Genomic DNA, 21,023 nt, shown 5'->3' with positions numbered 1-21,023 from the left:
AGAGCAGCAATGGCTAACACCTATGCAATAGGACCGACCATTAGACATCAGTCTAAGTACTCTCTACAGGCATGGAAGCCTCACGGAAGCATCAGGAGACTCTATTAACCCACTCGAGGGAGAATGACACTGGCACCATTTTGCTCATTTCAGCGGCTCTCAACGAAGGGAAGGGACAAGTCTGTTTGATCAGCCTGTCATCCTCACATTAAGGTGACAGGGTAAGGACAAGCCAGCGATGTCCATTCTGGCCTCGGCTCTACAGTTCTCTGCTGGACAATTAGGAACAAGGAAGAGAGTGAGCAGCTGTGACCAGGGTCCCCAAATCCTTAAACCAGCTGACACAGAACTGAGATTTGTTAAAATAACATTTAACAAGGGGCTGGAGAGATGGCTTAGAGGTTAAGAGCACTGACTGCTCTCCCAGAGGTCCTGAGTTCAATTCCCAGCAACCATATGGTGGCTCACAACCATCTGTAATGGGATCTGATGCCTTCTTCCGATGTGTGTCTGAAGACAACTGCAGTGTAGTCATATAAATAAAAAAATAAATAAATTCTTAAAAAAAAATAACAACATAAAAACCAGAACTGAGTTTTGAGGATTCAGAGCCCAATTTTTTCATATTTTAATAAATATGTATTATTTTTTGAATGATTGTTGCGTGTGTGCAGAAGATAACCCTCACGTGCACCTCACCTTCTACCTTTACATGGGTTTAGTAGCCACCTGCATAGCAAGGCTTTCTTCTACTGGGCCATCTTGCCCGCCCTGCATGGGTTAGAAACCATAGCTCTGTATTATAACCATAGCTTCCACACTAGCTCCGTAGCTGGCTTTGTTCTTCCTCCTCCATTTACAGCACCTCTTACTCTGTCTAAACCTGTGTCACCATTTGTGGCATCACATGTGTGGCACTCACCTAGTCTACATAGCTGACACCAAACACAGCGGGACCAACAGTGGAGTATCAGACCAAGCGTGGTAGCCTCCCGAGGCCACTCACAGAGTTGTACATCACCTTTGGCAAGCATCCTGCTCACCAGAGGCTAGATACCCAAAGTTTCTTATATCTAGTCCACTTCCTCTAGATGATGAATAAACACACCCAAGGGAAAGTGAGTTCTAAAGAGGAGGCATGTTTCCTAAAACTGCCAATCTGGGGCTGGAGTCATGTGTGGCTATTCATATTTAAATGCATTTAAATCAAGTTCCAGACTCCCTGTCATAGTAACCAGTGTTGGAGTGTTCAATAGCCCATGTGGCTAGTAGCCATCACCCTAGTGGACAGTGCAGGTAGAGAACATGTCCTTTCACTAAACAAGGCTCTCTGACCTGTTGGCCGAGCAGAGTGTGACTACAGTGGTGCAGCCTAACCATGCTAGGTAACAGGGTAGCTCTGTAATAGTTTCCTGATAACTAAAATCTTGTAACCAAATGGAACCAGAGAAACAAAATCATGCAAACCAGCTGAGATACTCCTGTCCCTCCCCTTCCCTCCCCTCCCCTTGGACCTCCAGCTTGGAGATTGACCGCTCCTTTATTTTGTTTAGGGACAGAGTCTCTATATAGCTCTAGCTGTCCTGGGGATTGGTCCCTCTTATTGATTTATTTATCTATTTAGAGACAGTGTCTCTATGTAGCCCTAGCCATCCTGGGAATTGGTATATCCGTCTGTCTGTCTGTCTAGAGACAAGGTCTCTATATAGCCCTAGCAGTCCTGGAACTCACTATGTAGACCAGGCTGGAGTCCAAGATTAAAGGTGTGTACTATTATGCCTCTTTTAAAATTTCTTTTCTTTCTTTTTTAAGAGTCTTTTTCAAAGCTCTGGCAGGTCAAAAGTATGAATGCTAAAGGGATTGACTTCTTATTCTTTAGGAGGAAAATAAGGCAAAGGAAGGAAGACTGCCCTGCACAGGACATCTTATGTACTGTCTATATGGTGGACAAACCAGCCCGGACCCTTTCTCCTCCTTGAAGACTTGCATTGTGATAGTAAAAAGATCTGTCCCTAGAAAAAAGCCAACGGGAATAGAATGGAGCGTGTCCAATTCTAGAAGGCAAGCCTTAAAACTACCTGATATGGATGGAATGTCCATGTCTGCTCTGGATTAACAGAGCTGAGGAGTTACATGTCTGGAGAAACGTTACAAGACGCAGCAGGGCTAAGAATTGTGGTTTAGTCTCCAGAGGACCCCAGAACAGGACTCAGCTCCAACGATGGCCTTTTCTCTGGGCTGTGAAGTCCTAGGACTGCTCACTAGGATTGCCCTTACACGTCCCCCATCTCTTCTGCAACACTCCAGGGAAGTCTGACACCAAACAAACCTGCTCAGCAGTGGTTTAGGGTATATGAAATGTCGCAGTAGGCGAGGTGCCTGCCCCACAGGTGCTCCCTTTACTGAGAGCCAAGTTCTACAGAGCAGGCAACTGTGTCCAGGAGGTGAACAGAGAGGGGTGGAGGCGATAGTGGAGAGCACACACACAGAACAGAGCAAAGATGACTCTGGTGGGGACTGAAGACTGGGCAGTGACGGGGTTAGGACTGGTGTATATGTCCAACCGGTGAACTCACACATGTGCACAAATCACTTCAGACTGCAGACAATCATGGCAACTTGGACCAAGTAGATTTAGAGATTTATTGATCAGATTGTTTTAGAAAACCAACAGCGAACACTGACAAGGTAGGTAAGTACAGATCGAACATTTCAGGGTAGATTTACTTGCGCATAGGAAGCCGGGGATGTGGAAAAGCTGTCCTGATCACATGGCATGCACACCAGACTGCAAAAGGACACCCACACTGTGTAACAGGACTGTGGCAAATAGCTTCAAAGTAAGGCAAGCACTGTGTATGGCCTCGAATACCTGCAGGAAAAGCAGAGGCTGGCCCAGCCTCAGAGTAGCTCCAAAGGGAGGCTGTCCTTTCCTGCCTATCCCTACAGCCTCTGCAGGGAAAAGCCTGCACTCTCCCTAAGACTCTACCCCAGTCAGTGAGCTTCCAGCTGCCTCCTTTGTATTCCTGCCTTGTAACTAGCACAACAGCAATTACAACTACTTAGTGAAATTGGCCTTTTCTCTGAAAACTGCCTCTGACTCGCCCTGTGCAGACTAAGTGGGACCTTTAAAAAAACTTCTCAAAAGTTTTAAAAAAGATTAACAACATGGAAAGAACACCAAGAAGATGGCGCAGCCACCGAAGCACAGCTCAGAACTTCTGTCTCTGACACCAGACAAGGGGAGATATATATATATATATTTTTTTTTTTCTTCCAAATCTCACAAACTTAGACAGGTGATAACATATGGAGGTCCCAGAACTCCACTGGGCCTGCTTCAGGCGCAGCCAAAGCTTCCGGAGTTCCAAGGTACCTGGGGACCAATGGAATTTACACCTGTGGTAACCAGCTCTTGAAAAGCCTGGCTGTAACAATAAGCCCTCCCTCATTCACCCTAAAGTCCAACACCAGGAAACCAGAAAGAACAAAAGGGAAAAATGGCTTTTTGTGCTAGGTCAGAGTGTTGGTGGGAGGGGCCACTCTCTAAGCATCACTAAGACCACAGAAAACCAAACTGCTTTTACAGGAGACAAAACCAACATAGTCCAAGAGGACAGAGCACCCTTGATGCACACCAGGACATCAGACTGCAGAAGGTGACTCCAAAGGAAGAAACAGAAAAAGCAAGCTATGCCAAGAGCCAGGAAATGTGCTCAAATGATGAGGTTTCTGTCCGACACAGCCTGTTCATCCCACAGGAACTAAGAGTTCTCCCTGGTCAGGAGGCAGCAGAGAACTCAGCAGCAGACTATGCTCAAGGTTCCCACCTGTGTCCGCTCTCCATATCAGTGTCTAATACCTCTAGGCTAACTGGGACCATGGCCTGGTGGCTAGCTGCTGGCCCTTCTTTGAGCAAATTCTTTTCCTTTCCTGACTTCTAGTCCCTTGAAAAGGGGATGTTGGTGGAAGAGGAACAGGACAGGAAAAGATATGTAAATCAATTCTTGACAGATAAGTTGAAACACTGATTAGCTATGGATTTCGATTGTGTGTGCTTTCACCTTGCTACTGTGGATAACAAAAGATCAGTCATACTTTTAATCTAGAAATGTTAATATTTTCATCATATATATATATATTTAAAATCTAGCTCTGTATTGGACATGAATGCTATAAAGCAAGCTTTTTATCAAGTCATTAGGCCCTGAAAGATGATTTCTGCCAGTGGAAAGAAAGGGTTTTGTTTGCCCTGAAAAGCAGGTGAAGTTTCAATCTATTATAGACTGGTTTGCCGTTTTCTGCAGTGGAAAATACCTTATAGTAAAGAAAACATCATTTAATAAGGTATTATATTCCCAGATAAATTAGCATATATGGGGGAAAACTGTATTAATATTAGGTTTTAATTCTCCACCTAGGCAACACTTTCAAGTGGACTTCCTTATTCCTGGGCAAGACATGCAAATAGGAGATAGTACAAACAGGGATGGGGGAAAAACCTTCAACTCTAATAAACTGAGGAACAGTATTTTATAACTAGAATAAGAAAACATGGACCGGAAATAAATCCAGCTTTACCAAGAAGTTGGCTTATGATCACACTAAAAATTCTTGGCATAATTTTACTCTAGGGTAATGAGCTGACTTGCCCAAGCCAGGGACAAAAAGTAGTATAACTGCTCTACAGTCATCACGCCTACATAATCTGTACAGACCACGTTTCTACATATTGCACTTGCACTTCCAGGACTGCAGGAAGATGGCTGGGCGTACCTCAGAGGCAGAGGAGCAGCAGGCATAGAAACCTGCCCACACCAGGTGATGCCATCGGGAATCTGAGTGCTGGTTATGGAGAAACCAAAATGCTGGTGGCCCTTCGAGGACCAGCCACCTTCCTTGAGTCCTCCTCCACAGTCATTTGGCATCTAGAACATGTGCGTGCGAGTGGCTGCGGGACTCAGCTGTTCCCTGCACCACTTTCTCTAGTGTTCTATTCAAAGACACTTTAGACCAAACATGTACTTCTAAGATGCAGAAGGTCGCTGATGTCAGGCCTCCAACATCTATCTCAAAGAGACTGAATGCCTTCAAAGGGCCTAAAAAGAATGCCAACAATGTGGCCTGAATCAGCCCCCTTTCTACAGCTTTCTGGTGTAACGGAACCAGAGACGACCGACCTTTTTGTAGTCCAAGGACCATTCGAGTCAAAGCACAGAGGCTGAACATTGTCTTTGGACCCTATATTAACCAATGACAAAAATCCTTCTGTTACCCTAGAAAACATGGCTTATTTAGTTTGAGATATATTTCCACCATCTGTCCAGGAGACCTGGCCCAGAGTCACACAGTTTTGAGCACACAAAGTGGCTCAGGCTGACTTGCTCTGGAGAGGGGTCCTATGAGGAGTGCACCTATCGGTGGCAAGAAGCAAAAGCCATACCAACAGAGAGTAGTAAGAACTGGGGCCAGGACTCCCTTCCCTCACAGATAAGGGCTTCTCTCAGGACCGCATCGCAAAGGCTCTACTAACCTCACCCACATGGACGGAGCATACATAAGGCCTAGTGGGAGCAGAAGTCGAGAGGCCTCCCCAGGACTGCACACTGGGCAGGAACTTTTTTACTGTAACTCAAAGGTGACTTTAAATTCATATAGACTAAAAAGATCTCTTGTGGACTAAGAGAAAAAGAAGGATAATGTTAAAGCTAGGTGGAAAAGAGGCACTTAAAGGAAAAACATGTTTGAAATCAAGCCTCCTCTGGAAGGAGCCTGCAGAGGGGTCTGGCTGCACCCTCCTGCAGGCCTCCAGCGTCCTGACTGCACCTATGGACACCCACAGGCTTACACAAGTCACTCCCCAACTCTTCCAGCAGTCTAAGGACAAGTGGAGTAAAAATGTAGGTTACTTTTCTCTCCAGAATGGACAAAACAAAACCAACCAGAACTCAAATCTCTCACCAACAGAAGCAAATAACCCTGTCTCACCCCTTCCTCCTTCTGGGCTTTCCAATGATACTTCCTTCTTGAGGAAGGATACTCTGTGCCTTTCCCTTAGGACCCCTTCTCCAGTTACTAGGCAATGACAGCATCATGTACACTGAAGCAGACAGCAAAGGAGGGAACAAGCTCAGGAGGGAATCAGGAACCAACGGCTTGAGAAAATTCGAGAACATGGTCCAGAGATTTAAAAAGAAACAAGTTCTAAAAGAGAAACAGCTGCTATGCTAGTCACAGCCCATCACCCGAGGCAGAAGCTAAGCGAGTAAGTCTGAATGACGGGTGTGGGTGCTGTGCTCTCTCTACTCTACTCTCCTTAGACATTTACATCACACACTTAAAACCTACAATACCCCAGGAAGAGGTCAAAGACATATTTAAAGCCATCAATAAGCGCAAGGGAAGTTCAAAACTGCCTGGAAAGAACTTGATGCCATATACATTTAATTTGAAAGACAACAACAGAGGGTGATGGTGACAGACACACTAAATATTGGCAGGCCAACGCTAACCACTGGAGTATCACAAGATTGAAGGGATCACTGACCAGAAGTCGCTGAACTACCTGGTTCGTCAAGGTCAGGCATCTTTACACCAAGTCATGAAGCACCGCTGAGTCCAGCCACTCAGCAAATCTCAGAAACACTAATTCAACATTCACATTTAAGAACAACCTGCAAGACTACCAAGTTTAGTGTTCTCGCTTTATCTCCCAGATCACTAGCTGTTGTTGCTGGCTTTTTAAGCTTTGTGTTTGCTGATGATAATTTTAATCTGTAGTGTCAGTTGACATGGTCAATATGTTCAAAATTAAAAAAAAAAGCAATTTATCTCTCTTGATTCTTAACATTATTAAGGGACTTTCGGATATTCCCTCAACTCCATCAAGAAAGAGGGAGTGCATATGTATGGGATGCATTTTGGGGACAAGGGGGGGAGCAAAGAAGAAAGCACATGAGAGAGTGAGATGTCCATAAACTTAAACCCATTCACAAAAAGGCATCTGATGTATTTTCTGAATAAGGCCTTGATCAGGGTAACCAATCCTCTTTGTAGCATTCTACACTGCCCATAAATAAAGGAGTCTCTTTAAATTAACATTTCCAGTATCAATGAACAGTCCAGAAATTCTCATTTTAAACGCTCGATGAGTTCCTGTGTGAGTCCAAGGTGCAGAAGCTGTGTTCGTGAGAGGTTTGCTAGGTTGGGGAAGGCCGCAAGCAGTTTCTCCCATGCCAGTTCCAGCAGGCTAGGTACCACCAGCCAGATCTTAAACAGCGAGCCAGTCCGTTTGTTTTCATGGATGTTCACCACTCCTCCGTGGATGTACATGCAACCAGCCTATGGAAAAATGGCAGTTAGAAGAAGACAAAGTCAAACGCCAGAGAAACAGCAACCAAGGCAGAGACTCAGCAAAGGAAAGGGAACAGCCTAGATCTAAGTAAGGTGAGACGGAGATACAAACCAGGTACAGCACTTGTGTAATCGCCAGGCCTGGGCTCAACACACAGCCCCACAGACACAGACTGCCTCACTGATCTGAACCTATGTGGAAACCAAGACTGCTCAGATAGTAAGTGGGTTGTCAGAGAGAGAACAGGACTTGGGTGGGTGGTGGTTTGGGTGTTGATGTAAGTTGGAGTTGGGTTCTGAAGCTCAAGCGACCTGCCGAGTGTAGCCTCCTGGGTGGTAGGATTACCACGGCCAATTCTATAGTTTGGTTCTGTAATGTGTTTTTACTGTGGTTTTGTTTGGTTGGGTTTTTTGTTTGTTTTGTTTTTTTGAGACAAGGTTTCTGTACAGCTTCCCTGTCTTGGATTCTAAGAAGAGATTGGCCATCTTTGGCGTTACTCCAGTTGTGGTGAGACAGCCACTAGCCAAGAGTCGCCTCTTTTCTGTTCTTTTCTTTTTTTCTTTTTTTTGGCTTTTCGAGACAGGGTTTCTCTGTGTAGTTCTGGCTGTCGTGGAACTCACTCTGTAGACCAGGCTGGCTTCGAACTCAGAAATCCTCCTGTCTCTGCCTCCCAAGTGCTGGGATTAAAGGCGTGCGCCACCACAGCCCGGCTTTTTTTTTTTTGGGGGGGGGGGGGGGCTCTTTTCATCTACAGAAAAAATACTGTCCAGAAAAAGGACACACTTGCGGAATAGTCGACTTAGAGTAATTAGCCCTTCAATATTCTGCATTATAGGTCTATTAGATGGTCCTGGGCCAGAAGGCTGAAGACCAGATGCTCCAATGTTTTGAAAAAAGAGACCATCCAGGCAGCGGTCTCTATAATTGGCTAAGTTTTGGAAGCTATGCTTTTTGCTTCCCATATATTCAGTTAATTCAGTCATTCTGGATTTCTGACAGGGTTGAAGACTTACAGTCTCATAGGCAACCCAGGCTATTTACTTTGAAAGAACAGATCTGAGAGGATGGTTTTCAGATTGCATTCATTCTAAAGCCAAGACATAACCAGGTACAGAACTATAGTCTTTTAAGTTAAGATAGATGACAACAGTCTTTTTATTGAGCATATACTGACTGAGATTAGGTCTATTTTGTACCTTACTGTTACAAATTGGTATAGATGAGCTCTAATTATATTTTGAGAGGAAGTTTTTTATTCTAACAAGAAGGGTGGTATGTGGAAGTGTATTTCCCCTGCTACATTTTACAATAAACTCGGTAATTCGGGAGAGCGAATGTGAGAGGAGAGAAGGAGAGGAAGAGGAAAAAGAAGAGGAGAAGCTAGGAGAGGCAGGATGTAGGAGATATGGAGAACCACGGGTCCAGGACCATCCTGGGTAACAACTTATATCTAGGTTAACTGGTTAACACCTCTAATTGTGTGGGCATCTTGTTATTTGAATATTACCAAATACATAAAGCCTCTGGATAATCTTTAAGCATTAGAGTCTCATTTCTACCGGGTACCATGTGGATGGTAAGATGGTCTGGGCTCAGCTCAACCTTGTGGAGACAGCATGGTAGACTGGCAGAGCCATCTCCTATGCTGGTACCTCGTGGGTGGCAGGGCCAGTGCTTTTGAGTTGAGCAGCAGTGGGAGTACGCTGCCGCTCATGGCCTCAGGCCTTGCCTAGTCAGCAAGATGGTGGCCCCGTAACAACAAGCAAGTTTGGGTGCCACTGATTTAAACATTATCAGTAACAGGTTTTTCTGTGTAGCCCTGACTGTCCTGGAACTCACTCTGTAGACCAGGCTGGCCTCAGACTCACAGAGATCCACCTGCCTCTGCCTCCTGAGTGGTGGGATTAAAGGTGTACATGTGTTTTAACTTCAAGTACAAAGAACTTTTTATTAACAATTAAATTTAGAGTATACTCATAATCCAAAGTACCAAATGCTGGTTATACTACAAAGATAAAAACCAGGTTTCTGTAGTATTTTCAATAGTCTGGTAACAAAGGGTAACACCATTCTGCTCTCTTATACGTTACACTTGGATGTGACTGTATTTCCCTCTCCTTTTCCAAATCTGGTTGCTATCAGCAACTTTTTCCTGACTAGTCCTCTTCACCACCTACAACTACGTAAGATCAACATGAGAACAACTCACAGGAGTGACGGCTGCACAGTGAAAGTAAACGGGCTCTGGCATGGTGGCAGGGAGCTTCACCCACTGGAAAGTCTGCAGACTCAGCTTCCAGATGTCTCCCAGGATCACTTCTCCGTTATAGCCCCCACAGATGAAGACATCTGTCAGGAAAGGAGAAAGCCAATAGCACACAAAGGAAATGAGCTGCAGCCACAACATGGCTTACGGGAAGGCGTGGTTAGCTGACAGGTGGGCTCTCCTGCAACACAATTGGGACATTTCGGACCTTTTGCTGGGATGAAGGATGCCAGCCTCGAAGGAAGCTTCATATCAAGGCTCTCAAATTCAAACATTTCTAGGTTACAGACACAGAAATGAGTGAACTTTAGAGAAGTGGCACTGGAAAGAATTAAACTGAGGTCTAGGGAAAGCTCATGCTCTGAAGGGTGGCATGCAGTGCCAGGGAGATGCCCTGGAGGGAGCAGGCTAGCCACTTCTTCCCAGTTTCCAAGAGAAGCTAAAAATCCCACTAGTCAAGAAAGCACTAATCAAAAACAAAACACAGCTACAGAGCTGTTTCCAAACTCTTCCTTTGAGTACCATCTTGGACAAAGCATGCATTCTTTTACTCCCAGAGACAAATATGCTGCACATAGACATGTTCCCTGTGGAGAGATGCCCACTGCAACATGCAGTCTGGAGCCACACAACAGGCTCTTCCTGGCCACCTTCAGCCACAACAGCAAAAACTCATTCGATCTGTGTAGCTGGGGTTTGGTTAGTTCACAACTATTGATCAACCTGTAGTAAAGGCATGTGACCTTTTAAAGGCCCAGAAGTTCCAACTATATAAAGTGTGACTTCCAGGAAGCAAATGAATAAATGGCTAATTCAAGTTGGGACCATGTTTAATTCAATGCTTAATTAAACTATAAAAATACAGCAGACAGTTTTTTGGCTAGGATGCAAGAAAAACTTTAAAGCATCGCTCTGTTCTCAGAGGCAAAGCAGAGCAGTGCTACCACCTATAAACCTTATCCAAAAGCATATGCGTAAGTTGTAAAAAGTCTCTGTGTATATATAAAATGGCAGATAAATGCTACTTAAATCTGAACTGGAATGCTAAAAGGTTATCAGCTGTCAAGTTCTTGCACATAACCATTCCCAGGAGTGGGGAGGAGGACGGTGTGTGCTCAAGGAGGTATATCAAACTATAATAACTATTAATTGTCCAGTAAATTAAAAGCCATTAGCCAAAGGCTCACTATCATACTTAGATAAAATAGCCTCTACTTTCTGAAATCATAGCAAGCCTTTGCTACAGGAGGCCCAAAGAATGAACACAGAGTCCTGACATCAGACGAGAACAGAATAAACTTAATGGTATAATACTCTGAGAGTTACTACAATTTTAGTACAGTGTGCACTACAGTCTTACTGCGTAAACACCCACACTGCTAAAACCGCAGATGACGCTGGAGGAGCCAGGCACACACCAAAAGCTTATTTATCATCAACCTCAGAGCTCGTTTAACTGAGAGAGCCCAAACACAAAACTAGTTTACATTCTGAAAACTGCCAGGAGGCAAAATTTTCCAGTTCCCTTTAAGTCTAAATTACAAAAAGTAGGTGCTATCCAAAATTATGCACCCCTTTTGAGGAGCTAATAAGGAAATCAGTCATTCTTAACAGCTATGATTACAGAAATGAATCAAACTTTATCTGGACTCCATACCATTTTTTATTTGAACACAACTGTGACATCGTCGGGCTGCAGGAAAACCTGTCAAACACATAAATACAGAAAATTATCCACAGAAAACAACAGATTTTCTCACTGTTGTGTGTGTGTGTCTCAGAAAGACCAGCAGAGGAGCCCACATCACTTGGAGCAAGCTGGAGCTGCGGTGGCTGTGATCAGCCTGCTGTGGGTCTGAACTCTGGTCCTCTGGAAAGCACCTGTGCTTTAGCCATGACCTCCTGTCCAGCCCCTGGGCCCGTTCCCTATCTCACATGTGCTTCTCCAGCTTGTGCCACGTAACCCGATGGTCCTGTGGAAACCTCTCTGTTTGGTTTCTAAGGGAGAATAACTACTGAGCTGAAGACTCTAAGGAGCTCCTAATGCCAGTTTTATAAATAGTTTATGTGCCGTGTCACTTAAGAAAATCATTCTTTACCCCCCCCAAAAAAAACACATATAAAACACAATTGTAAAGACGTGAATCGATACTTTTAATTTACCTATTTTTTCATGCGGTTTTGTTGCGATCTCCTCCCACGCGTTTGTTTCAAGGTTGTATGCATGGATCTTGGAAGAAACAAGAGAATACATGTACAGGTAAATAACTGTAACCTTAGTTACCATGAAAGCAGATTTTCTAAAAGTAAAGTGCTTTAGAGCAACTAGATGAAGGAGCACTGCTCGTGCCTCTTAGTGGTCTGTGCTGTCCTACTGTGTGCTGTCCTAGAGCTTTCACATCTCCACAGTGAGTGAGAGACACTCTTGTAAAGTAGCACTGGTAAGAATACAAACAAAAGCTCAGCAGACCTCTTACTGTCCAAGGCCAGCCAGGAGCTCTGTCACTTGATCCTCAACTCCTCTGGGATTTCTTTTTCTTTCTCTCTCTTTCTTTCTTTCTTTCTTTCTTTCTTTCTTTCTTTCTTTCTTTCTTTCCTTCCTTCCTTCCTTCCTTCCTTCCTTCCTTCCTTCCTTCCTTCCTTCTTTTCTTTCTTTCTTTCTTTTTTTTTAAAGAGAAGAAAGATTTATTTGGCTCATATTCTCAGAGATTTCAGTTCATACGTCAGGGAGAGCACAGGCCTGTGCTTCAGGCTTCTGAGGCCCCTAACATATGTGATCTCAACTCTTTAGACACATCATCATGACAGTCAGAGATGTGCTTTATAAATATTGTAAATACTTCTCAGTCCAATATAGCTGACGTTAACCATCACTACAGGTGTGACATATGAAAAGGTGACTTAAGTCAATACTTTGTAATCCACAGAGGGAGAGTAGTGACTGTAGTCATGTGGTACATGCACTGCCCCTCTGCTCTTTGAGATGAGGTCTCACTGTGCTGTGCATGCTGGTCTACAGCTTTGACTTCCAGCAATCCTCCTGCCTCCATCTTCCAATCGGCCTAGATTACTGGTGTTTGATATCACGCCCAGCTGTTAATGTATATTTAACAGAAAATCGAAAATCTTTTATTAAAATTTGAAATTTAACATTAAAAAGGAATATGCTACTTTTTTTTTTTTAAATCCCCTGGGATTTCTAACTGACTTGAAATGCCTGGGAACAGACGACTAGGAGCCCTATGGAGCTCAACTCTCGAGCCAGTGGTGTGGAGTCCTGACAGGGACGTCACATTCCCAGAAGCCTGCTCCAACTCTAACTACTACACAACCTCCAGTCACTGCCCCACCCACCACACGTTCATCAAGACTTTTCCGCATGTGAAGAATATGACTATCAACTGTAAGGCCTATCAGGAGCTCAGAGTCCAACCTTCTGTTACAGAGAACACTGATCACAAAACAACTGTTAAAGCTGCTCCAAAATTCAAGTAACCAATAGAATCATCTTGATTAGTATGATATATGCCTGTCTATTCATCTCCCAGTACCTTTCACTTCTTTAAGAAAAACAAAGCACCTTGTTTAAGGAATAGGCTGTCCAGGAAGTGCCTCCTCCCAGGATGTAAATCCTCTGCCCGTCATGAGCAATCTCATGTCGGTACCTGAAAATAACAAACCAAATACAACCAGGTGAGAATGACCTTCCTAAGGGTTTGTTGTGAGATTTTTATTAACTAAATAAATATATAACATTATTTATGGTGATACATGATTAGAAATGACCTAGGTGTTAGCCAACAGTGAATTAGTTAATGAATTACAGAATATGCACAAAATGTACTATTATACAATCAATGAGGAATAAAGGAGGGCTGATCCATTCAGAAGTTCTTTTCATACCATTACCCGGAAAAGAAATGAGCTCCACATTAAACAAGCTGCAGGCAGGTTTAAAACTCCCAGACATGCAAACACACACGGGTGAGAGCGTGTCCAATCTCAACTGGTAATCTCTAAGTTTGATTTTATCTTTCTTTATTTGCTAAAGTGTATTTGCATTTTGTATTTGTAAAAGGAGGAACGATCATCTAATAAATGGCCCTACACTATGAGTTTTTAAGATATTTGTCAGAAATTGTTTGTTCAGTATGCTGAATGAAACACCTATTAGAAGTTTCACCTAGGCAACTGAGCTACAAGTGAAACTTTTTCCCCCAAAGTGAAAGGTTCTGTGTACTATTCTTGGTTGTCAATGTGAGTATATCTGGAATTAACTAAAACTCAAGTGACCAGATACTGAAGTGCAAAGACCTACTTTTAATCCAGATCTTTTGAGGTAAGAAGATCCACCTTCAATCTGGGCCACACCTTCTGGTGACAGCCTATATAAAGGACACAGAGGAGGGGATTTGCTCTCATTGGCAAGTCCATTCCTTCACTGACCTTCCAGCTTACTTCTTCAGGATTCAGGTGTACACTAAAGACCGAGTGAGACATCCAGCCTGTGGACTTAACAACTACTGGACTCTTGGGCCTGCCATTGGCAGACGGCTATTGTTGGACTAGATGGACCACAGCCTATAAGCCAGTGTGTGTGTGTGTGTGTGTGTGTGTGTGTGTGTGTGTGTGTTTGTATTCATTTTATAAATTCTGTTCCTTTAGAGACCCCTGACTAGTATAGGCTTTCTTTAGATAGGAATTTCTTTTTTAAAAAGACGTATTTGATGTATATGGGTGTTTCGTCTGCATGTACATTGCACACCAGAGGAGGAAATCAAATCCCATGGGACTATACTTACAGATGGTTGTGAGTTGCTATATGGGTGCTGAGAATTGAACTCAAGACCTCTGGAAGCCACGTTAACCACTGAACCGTCCCCCAGCCCTTTAGAATTAGAATTCTTTTTTTTTTTTTGAGGGATGAAGGGACAAGGGGCACAGTGATTTGGGACAGAGTTTCTCCATATAGTCCTGGCTGTTCTGGAACTCACTCTGTAGACCAGACTGACCTCAAACTCAGAGAGATCTACCTGCCTCTGCCTCCCAAGTATTGGGATTAAAGGCATGTGCCACCACCTCCAAGCTTGGAACTGGAATTCTTAATCATCCTGCTTCAGCCTCTCAGTGGAAACAATGTATACAGAAGGCAACTATGTGAAAATGCTTGTCTTTCCCTGAAAGGCTGCAGTGCTCAAAGCATAAATTATATCCAAAGAATTTCATTAACAACCACCTCCCAAGTTCCCTCCCAGTAGCTCTGAAATGGGCAGCCCAGCAACATCCTACTGCAAGGACACTAGAGTACAGCAAGTGCAGACATGTTGTTTAAGGTAACCAAAGACACCCAGTTAGCCTGAACGGAGGGAATACTCTCTTCCAGTCAATACTCACTGACCCTCATTATGTTTTTTAGTGCTAACTGCTACTATTGGTTTCTTTCACATTACTAGCCTCTTACTACAGAAAGACTAAAAAGTACAACAGAAATAATATATTAAAAATGCTACTTAGAGGAAAATATTCTCATCAGCGGACCTTTCTTGCCCTCTAGTCTGGATCCAGTACAGGTAGTTACTTTCCTTCTTCATGTTGCTAAGGCCCTGGAAGAGGTCAGATCTCAGCAAGAAAGGTTAGCGCTCACTCCCTGCATCTCACCTCTCCTCTGGCAGGTCACAGGACAGGTTGTTTGGTTTGAGTTGTGTCCACACCATGGTGTTGAGATCTAACTTGTGCAGGTCTGTACTATAGATGTAGCCAGTTGTTCCCCCAAAGACATAAAGAGACCCATTGATGAGGGCCATGGCCTGTGGAAAGTGAATAAGAATGACTCCTTAATACTTTAGCACAGAACTTAAATTTAGCAGATGTCCCCACACCATGTGTTACCAAACTCTCTTCTTTTTGCTTAGGTTTGTTTGTTTGTTTTTTCAAGACAAGGTTTCTCTGTGTAGCTCTTGTCCTAGAACTCACTCTATAGACCATGCTGGCCATTAATTCAGAGATCCATCTGCCTCCCAAGTGCTGGGATTAAATGTATGCATTTCCACCTGCCTGGCCTCTTCTTCGACCTTTAAGCTATGTGACTCTTGGGTTAGAAACATGTCTCAGTAGTTGGAGTCTTTCACACTCTCCCAGAGAACTGGAGTTAGTTCCCAGCATCCATCTGGGCAGCTCAGAAGCAACTATGACTCCAGTTCCCCAGGCACCTGTGTACACACTGCATAAACAAAAATAAAATACCAGGGTTGAAGCAATGGTTCAGCACTTAAGTCCAGTTGCTCTTGCAGAAGACCTGAGTTCAGTTTCCAGCACCCACATGGTGGTTCACAATCACCCCATAACTCCAGTTCCAGGAGATCTAATAGCTTCTTCTGATCTTCTTGGGCACTAGGCACAGATGTAGTACACATACATTTTAAAATAAATCTAAAAATAAAATAAAGTGTCAAATTTTGACTCAGGTGTGATAGTGATTGCTTATAATCCTAGTACTCAGGAGGCTGAGGCAAGATCAGAAGTCTGGGGCTAGATTAGGGGCTCCATAGTGAGTTCCAGGCCAAACTGAGCTACAAAGTGAGACCTTGTCTCAAGAAAACAAAACAAAACAAAACAAACAAAAAGACAAAACAACAACAAAGAAAGCATAAACAAAAAAATCATGTCAAAAATCTCAAAAAATTAAATGTTAAAGGTCTGGCAAGATGAACCAGTGGGTTAAAAGTGCTGGCCATGCAAGCTGACACCTGAGCTCATCTCTAGAACCCACAGTGAAGGGAGACAGCCCTCTGGCAAAAGTTGTCCTCTCACCTATACCTGTGGGCTGTGTGGCATCTGTGCACACACGCATACAGATAGACAGACAGACAGACAGACAGACACACACACACACACACAGATAATAATAAATAAATAATCAAAAATAATATAAAATAAAATAAAAAATAAATTAAAAAGGTTAAAATTCAGACCCTACAGCCAGGTGATCTAACATATACCTATAATCTCAATTCTCATGAAGTTGATCTCACAAAGCTGGGATCAGAAAGAACACATGAGCCCTTGTCCACAAAGGAATGAACAAATGACTAAAGCATTTTATAGAACACAGGTAAAGCTTTGCTAGTTCTACCTAAAAAAGGAATGTCAGATGATTCTTTTTTTTTTTTTTTTTTTTTTTTTTTGGTTTTTTGAGACACGGTTTCTCTGTGTAGCCCTGGCTGTCCTGGAACTCACTCTGTAGACCAGGCTAGCCTTGAATTCAGAAATCCGCCTGCCTGTGCCTCCCAAGTGCTGGGATTAGAGGCGTGTGCCACCACTGCCCAGCCTGTCAGATGATTCTTAAAGGTCCTGAGTGTAGGAACAGTGGACAGTAGCATCCCCCTGAAAGCTGCTTCTCTTCTAAGCAGTCTGAAGAAAACCACAGAGACACATGACAGACAGAAACTGAGCTGGCGTCATCCTGCAAGTGTGATGCACAGAGCTGGCACTGTCCACTGGACTCTTCTTCAGAGCACTTACTCTAAAGCACTGCCACTGTCACTTCTCAGAGCTTGAGGGGCTCCTGTGGTGGCACAGAGAATGATCTAGAACGTGTCCCTTTCAAAGCTAGAGCTCAGACGTGTGTAATCACTCCTGTGTGCAGACAGCTGAGCCATATGCCAAACAGTGCCTATTGTAAGTGCAGCCACTGGTCTCAAAGTCTGTTATAAACTTGTATCTTTCTGGATATAACTTTACAAACCAAAGGTTAAACCGACCTACACACAGTCTCTATATGTTTTATTTCAAACTCACATTCAGGCTCTTATGAGCTACACTTCTTAGGAGATAAAAGTTCTTCAGAGAATTCTATCATCAGAGCAGACTCAGACCATGCTAAAGCTTCAGCTTACTCTAAGGGTTGGTGTAGTTAAAGAAATGTCAAAGTAGCCGGGCGGTGGTGGCACACACCTTTAATCCCAGCACTTGGGAGGCAGAGGCAGGCGGATTTCTGAGTACAAGGCCAGCCTGGTCTACAGAGTGAGTTCCAGGACAGCCAGGGCTACACAGAGAAACCCTGTCTCGAAAAACAAAAAACAACAACAACAACAAAAAAAAGATGTCCAAGTAGAGCCAGCTCCTGACCTTCGAGTTGAATTAGAAGCAAACAACGACCCTGGGAAGATGCTTGCTGGGTAGAACGCTGCTGTGCAAGCATAAGGATCCGAGTTCAAATCCTAGCATCTATGTGAAACAACAAACAAAGCAAGCCAGGAGCAGTGAGATGCACTTGTACAGGCTACTGGTGAGGCAAGGTCAGGCAGAACCCTGTAGCTCACTGGCCAGGCCTCATAAGCAAGCCCCAGAAGCCAGAGAGAGACAGTCTCAAAAAAGAGAAAGAAAAATCAGAAGGTGGACCACTCCTCAGGAACAATGCCTGAGGCTGTCCTCTAGCCTGTACATAGACAACAAACCCAACACTCAGCAAAGAATGGCGACAACAAGAGGGGAATTGTACTTTTGTACCAGAAAAGTAAGATGCCCCATCAGGTTCTATCTCCACTAAAACCACAGCAGCACTGTATTCCCACACTGCTGCTAGAACACAAAACACGAAGCAAGGAAGCAAGGAAGCAAGCAAGCACATCGACCGCGAACTTGCCGCGGATTGGTACCTGTCCGTATATACGACTGGGCCTCTTCCCCCGACAGCTGAGTAAAGCCCATCTCTTGTACTTCACATTGCAGACATGGACGTCATTGCCATTGCTCTCACCAAACGGGATGCCCGTGCCTCCAAAGACTAACAGGTTGTTTCCATGCAGCACAACTGTGGAGAAGAAGTATACATTCCACCATGCATTGCTTCTATGGTCTGCTGTTGCATGAACCCAGACCTCTTGAGACGCTCAAACATGCCTACTGTAAGGGCCTTACTAAGATCACACATATCTAACTATAGGATTTTGCAAAAGAAATGGCTTAGTTCATACTATATGGTTATCTCAAATGGCTCACTGTTAGATATATGATACACAGCCAAAATGCACTTGTAGAACTCACTGGATAAAACAATGTGCATAGCAATATCAAGTCTATAGACTACAGAAGACCACTGCTGTTCAAGACAGCTCAAATACACAGCAAACCAGAGGAAAATGACCTATCATCTTTGTCTTAGAAAAGACCCCATAGGACTAGAATGGGGGATTAAGGGATCATTCTCTGTCAGAGGAATGATCTTTATATTTTAAACTATAGTTTCTGCCAGTTTAATCCTCTACCAGATAAAAAGAAATACCAATATCCTACAGGCAATTTTGGGTTCTACCTTTATCTTCTCTGTTTGACACATTATGCACAACCCTTCCTTTCTTCTTCCCTCCCTCCTTCCCTTTGCCTCTCTCATCCCTAACTGCCCCACAATCTTTTAACTCACACAGTGCAATAGCTAACAGTCTGTACTACAGTGCCGTCAAGTATTGGATTGAATTCTAGTGGACTTTAGGAAAGTTAGCTAACCTTCTAACATACTTCTCATAAAAACCCTGCAGTTGGAACTACGAGCGTCATTTTCTTCTCTTTCATGATTACTTTTCTCTCTCCTGTCTCCCTTCTCTGTGCTAAGTTTGCATCCAGAGCTTGGTGCACTCTGCCATTAAGCAATGAGCCCAAGCTATGTTTTTAGAGAAACAGAAGTAACAAATGTTTGTTTTTTAATTCCTCTGTTTATTTGTTTTCAGGAGATAAGGTCTTGCTGCATAGCTCAGGCTGGCCTCAGAATCACTATGTAGCCCAAGCTAGCCTCAAATTCATTGCAATCCTTCTGTCTCAGCTTCCCAAGTGCTGGGATTATAGGTATGCACCACCATACTGGCAAAAAGAGTTTGAATAGCTTGTGGAGGGTCTGGATTCAATCCCAAACAATCTGGCTTCAGAGCATGCACTCATAGCCATTTATTCTCAGGGCCCCTCTGAAACCTCAGGTTCTTCATCTGTACAATGGTAATCACTGTAGAAGCTTACATCACAATGATGCTATAAGGAAGTGAGGTCCTTTATTTAACAGCTATTAATTACTATAGCTACAACTCCAGTTTTTCATTTGGCTACATTTTTCCTAGGATATATGTAATACTTTATACTAAACCCTGAGATGTTGTTAATTTCACTTCACTGGTAAATAGTTAAAAATTCATCTGGAAATCCAATATTATACAGTTAGATTCAAACCCGGAGAACTCAGGGATTCAGAGTCATTACACTATAGTATCAGCACAGTGAAATACCTCTTCAGTGACAACACTTATCATGTTACAGTAGCGTACATTATTAAGGGACAAGTGACACCGAACCTGCCATTTCAGACAGTTCACAAAGTCAAAACTTCAAAACTGCTGGCACTTACGTGACATAGATGCCAATTCCCGGGGCATGTAGCCATCTGTGCCCATCTGGTGCCACACGCCTGTTGCAAAATGATACCTCCAGAGCTCCCTGAAGAGAGGGTAGTCTTCGTTATCCGGCCCTCCCGATTCATCATAGTCTGGGTTATACCCTCCAAACACATACAGATTGGTATTATCTGCCACACAACGGTGTCCACTGCGGGCTGGGGGAGGTCTGTGGCCTAAAGAAGAAGAAGATGGGTTTCCAAAAGTGTCCCACAGCTGAAGAGCATAAACAAAATTAGTAACAACTATTTGAACTTCAAAATGGAGTCAGGGAGGGATTCCTAACACAACATGTGTGTCATTTCCCTAGGTTATTTTATGCACTTACACAGGCTACTTAAGATTTTAGGGAGTTAATCTCCATTTTTATTCCCTATGATTTTTTAAATTTCAAAGACTGAATGATTCTTCCCAGGAGAGGTGACACAGCATGATAAACTCAAGAAAATGACTGACGATGTGGAATTCAAGAAGAAAGAGAGGCCTAGTGCTTTAGAGGCTAAGAGATCAGAGGTCAGATTTCTTACTCTTTAGGTGAAAGCACAGACAAGCTAGGTTAAACTGTGACTATTGGAGAAAGCAATCACAAACATGAATGAGTCGTGTCTAAGTAAAAACATACATGTAAGTATACACTTAAAAAGAAAGCTGACTCTCATGTGCTCAGAGCAAAAAAAAATTCTTTGAATACCATTCCAAAACTTTTCAAAGAAAATCCTGCATTTATCCCAAAGAACATCCTATATTTTGTTTAATGTTATTACTAAGAAAAGCTATTTATGAAAAAAATTAAACTCAAAATGGAAAAAAAAAAATCTGTAGGTAAGACCTGAACTCTGAAATATTCCATGATATTGGTAAAGACAGTATTTTCTGGATAGGACTCCAGGACCCTTCCCTACAACCTGTCCCTCCCCCCGAAAGGGCAAAGTTTGGTAAACAGGAAGGAAGCAAGTTATAGATTTTA

The 21,023-nt window shown here is 43.3% G+C and overlaps 1 protein-coding gene across 2 annotated transcripts in view; it reads right to left on the bottom strand.

The window, feature by feature from the left end:
- Positions 1-2,616: 2,616 nt before the first annotated feature.
- The window catches only part of Klhdc10 (kelch domain containing 10), a 60,831-nt gene continuing 42,424 nt past the window's right edge, over positions 2,617-21,023 (bottom strand). For both annotated transcript variants that reach the window (XM_028762602.1, XM_028762603.1), the window contains 8 exons: positions 20,011-20,232; positions 18,278-18,432; positions 15,279-15,427; positions 13,201-13,285; positions 11,784-11,850; positions 11,278-11,325; positions 9,564-9,703; positions 2,617-7,341 (listed from right to left, as the gene is read on the bottom strand). In XM_028762602.1, the coding sequence (XP_028618435.1) occupies positions 7,132-7,341; positions 9,564-9,703; positions 11,278-11,325; positions 11,784-11,850; positions 13,201-13,285; positions 15,279-15,427; positions 18,278-18,432; positions 20,011-20,232 (1,076 nt within the window). In that variant the 3' untranslated portion in view covers positions 2,617-7,131. The remainder of the gene's footprint in view (positions 7,342-9,563; positions 9,704-11,277; positions 11,326-11,783; positions 11,851-13,200; positions 13,286-15,278; positions 15,428-18,277; positions 18,433-20,010; positions 20,233-21,023) is intronic.

The sequence above is a fragment of the Grammomys surdaster genome, unplaced genomic scaffold (assembly GCF_004785775.1).
Source record: "Grammomys surdaster isolate TR1022 unplaced genomic scaffold, NIH_TR_1.0 134, whole genome shotgun sequence".
NCBI lineage: Eukaryota > Metazoa > Chordata > Mammalia > Rodentia > Muridae > Grammomys > Grammomys surdaster.
The sequence above is the reverse complement of the archived record's forward strand: the minus strand, read 5'-3'. Positions and strand labels throughout refer to the sequence as shown.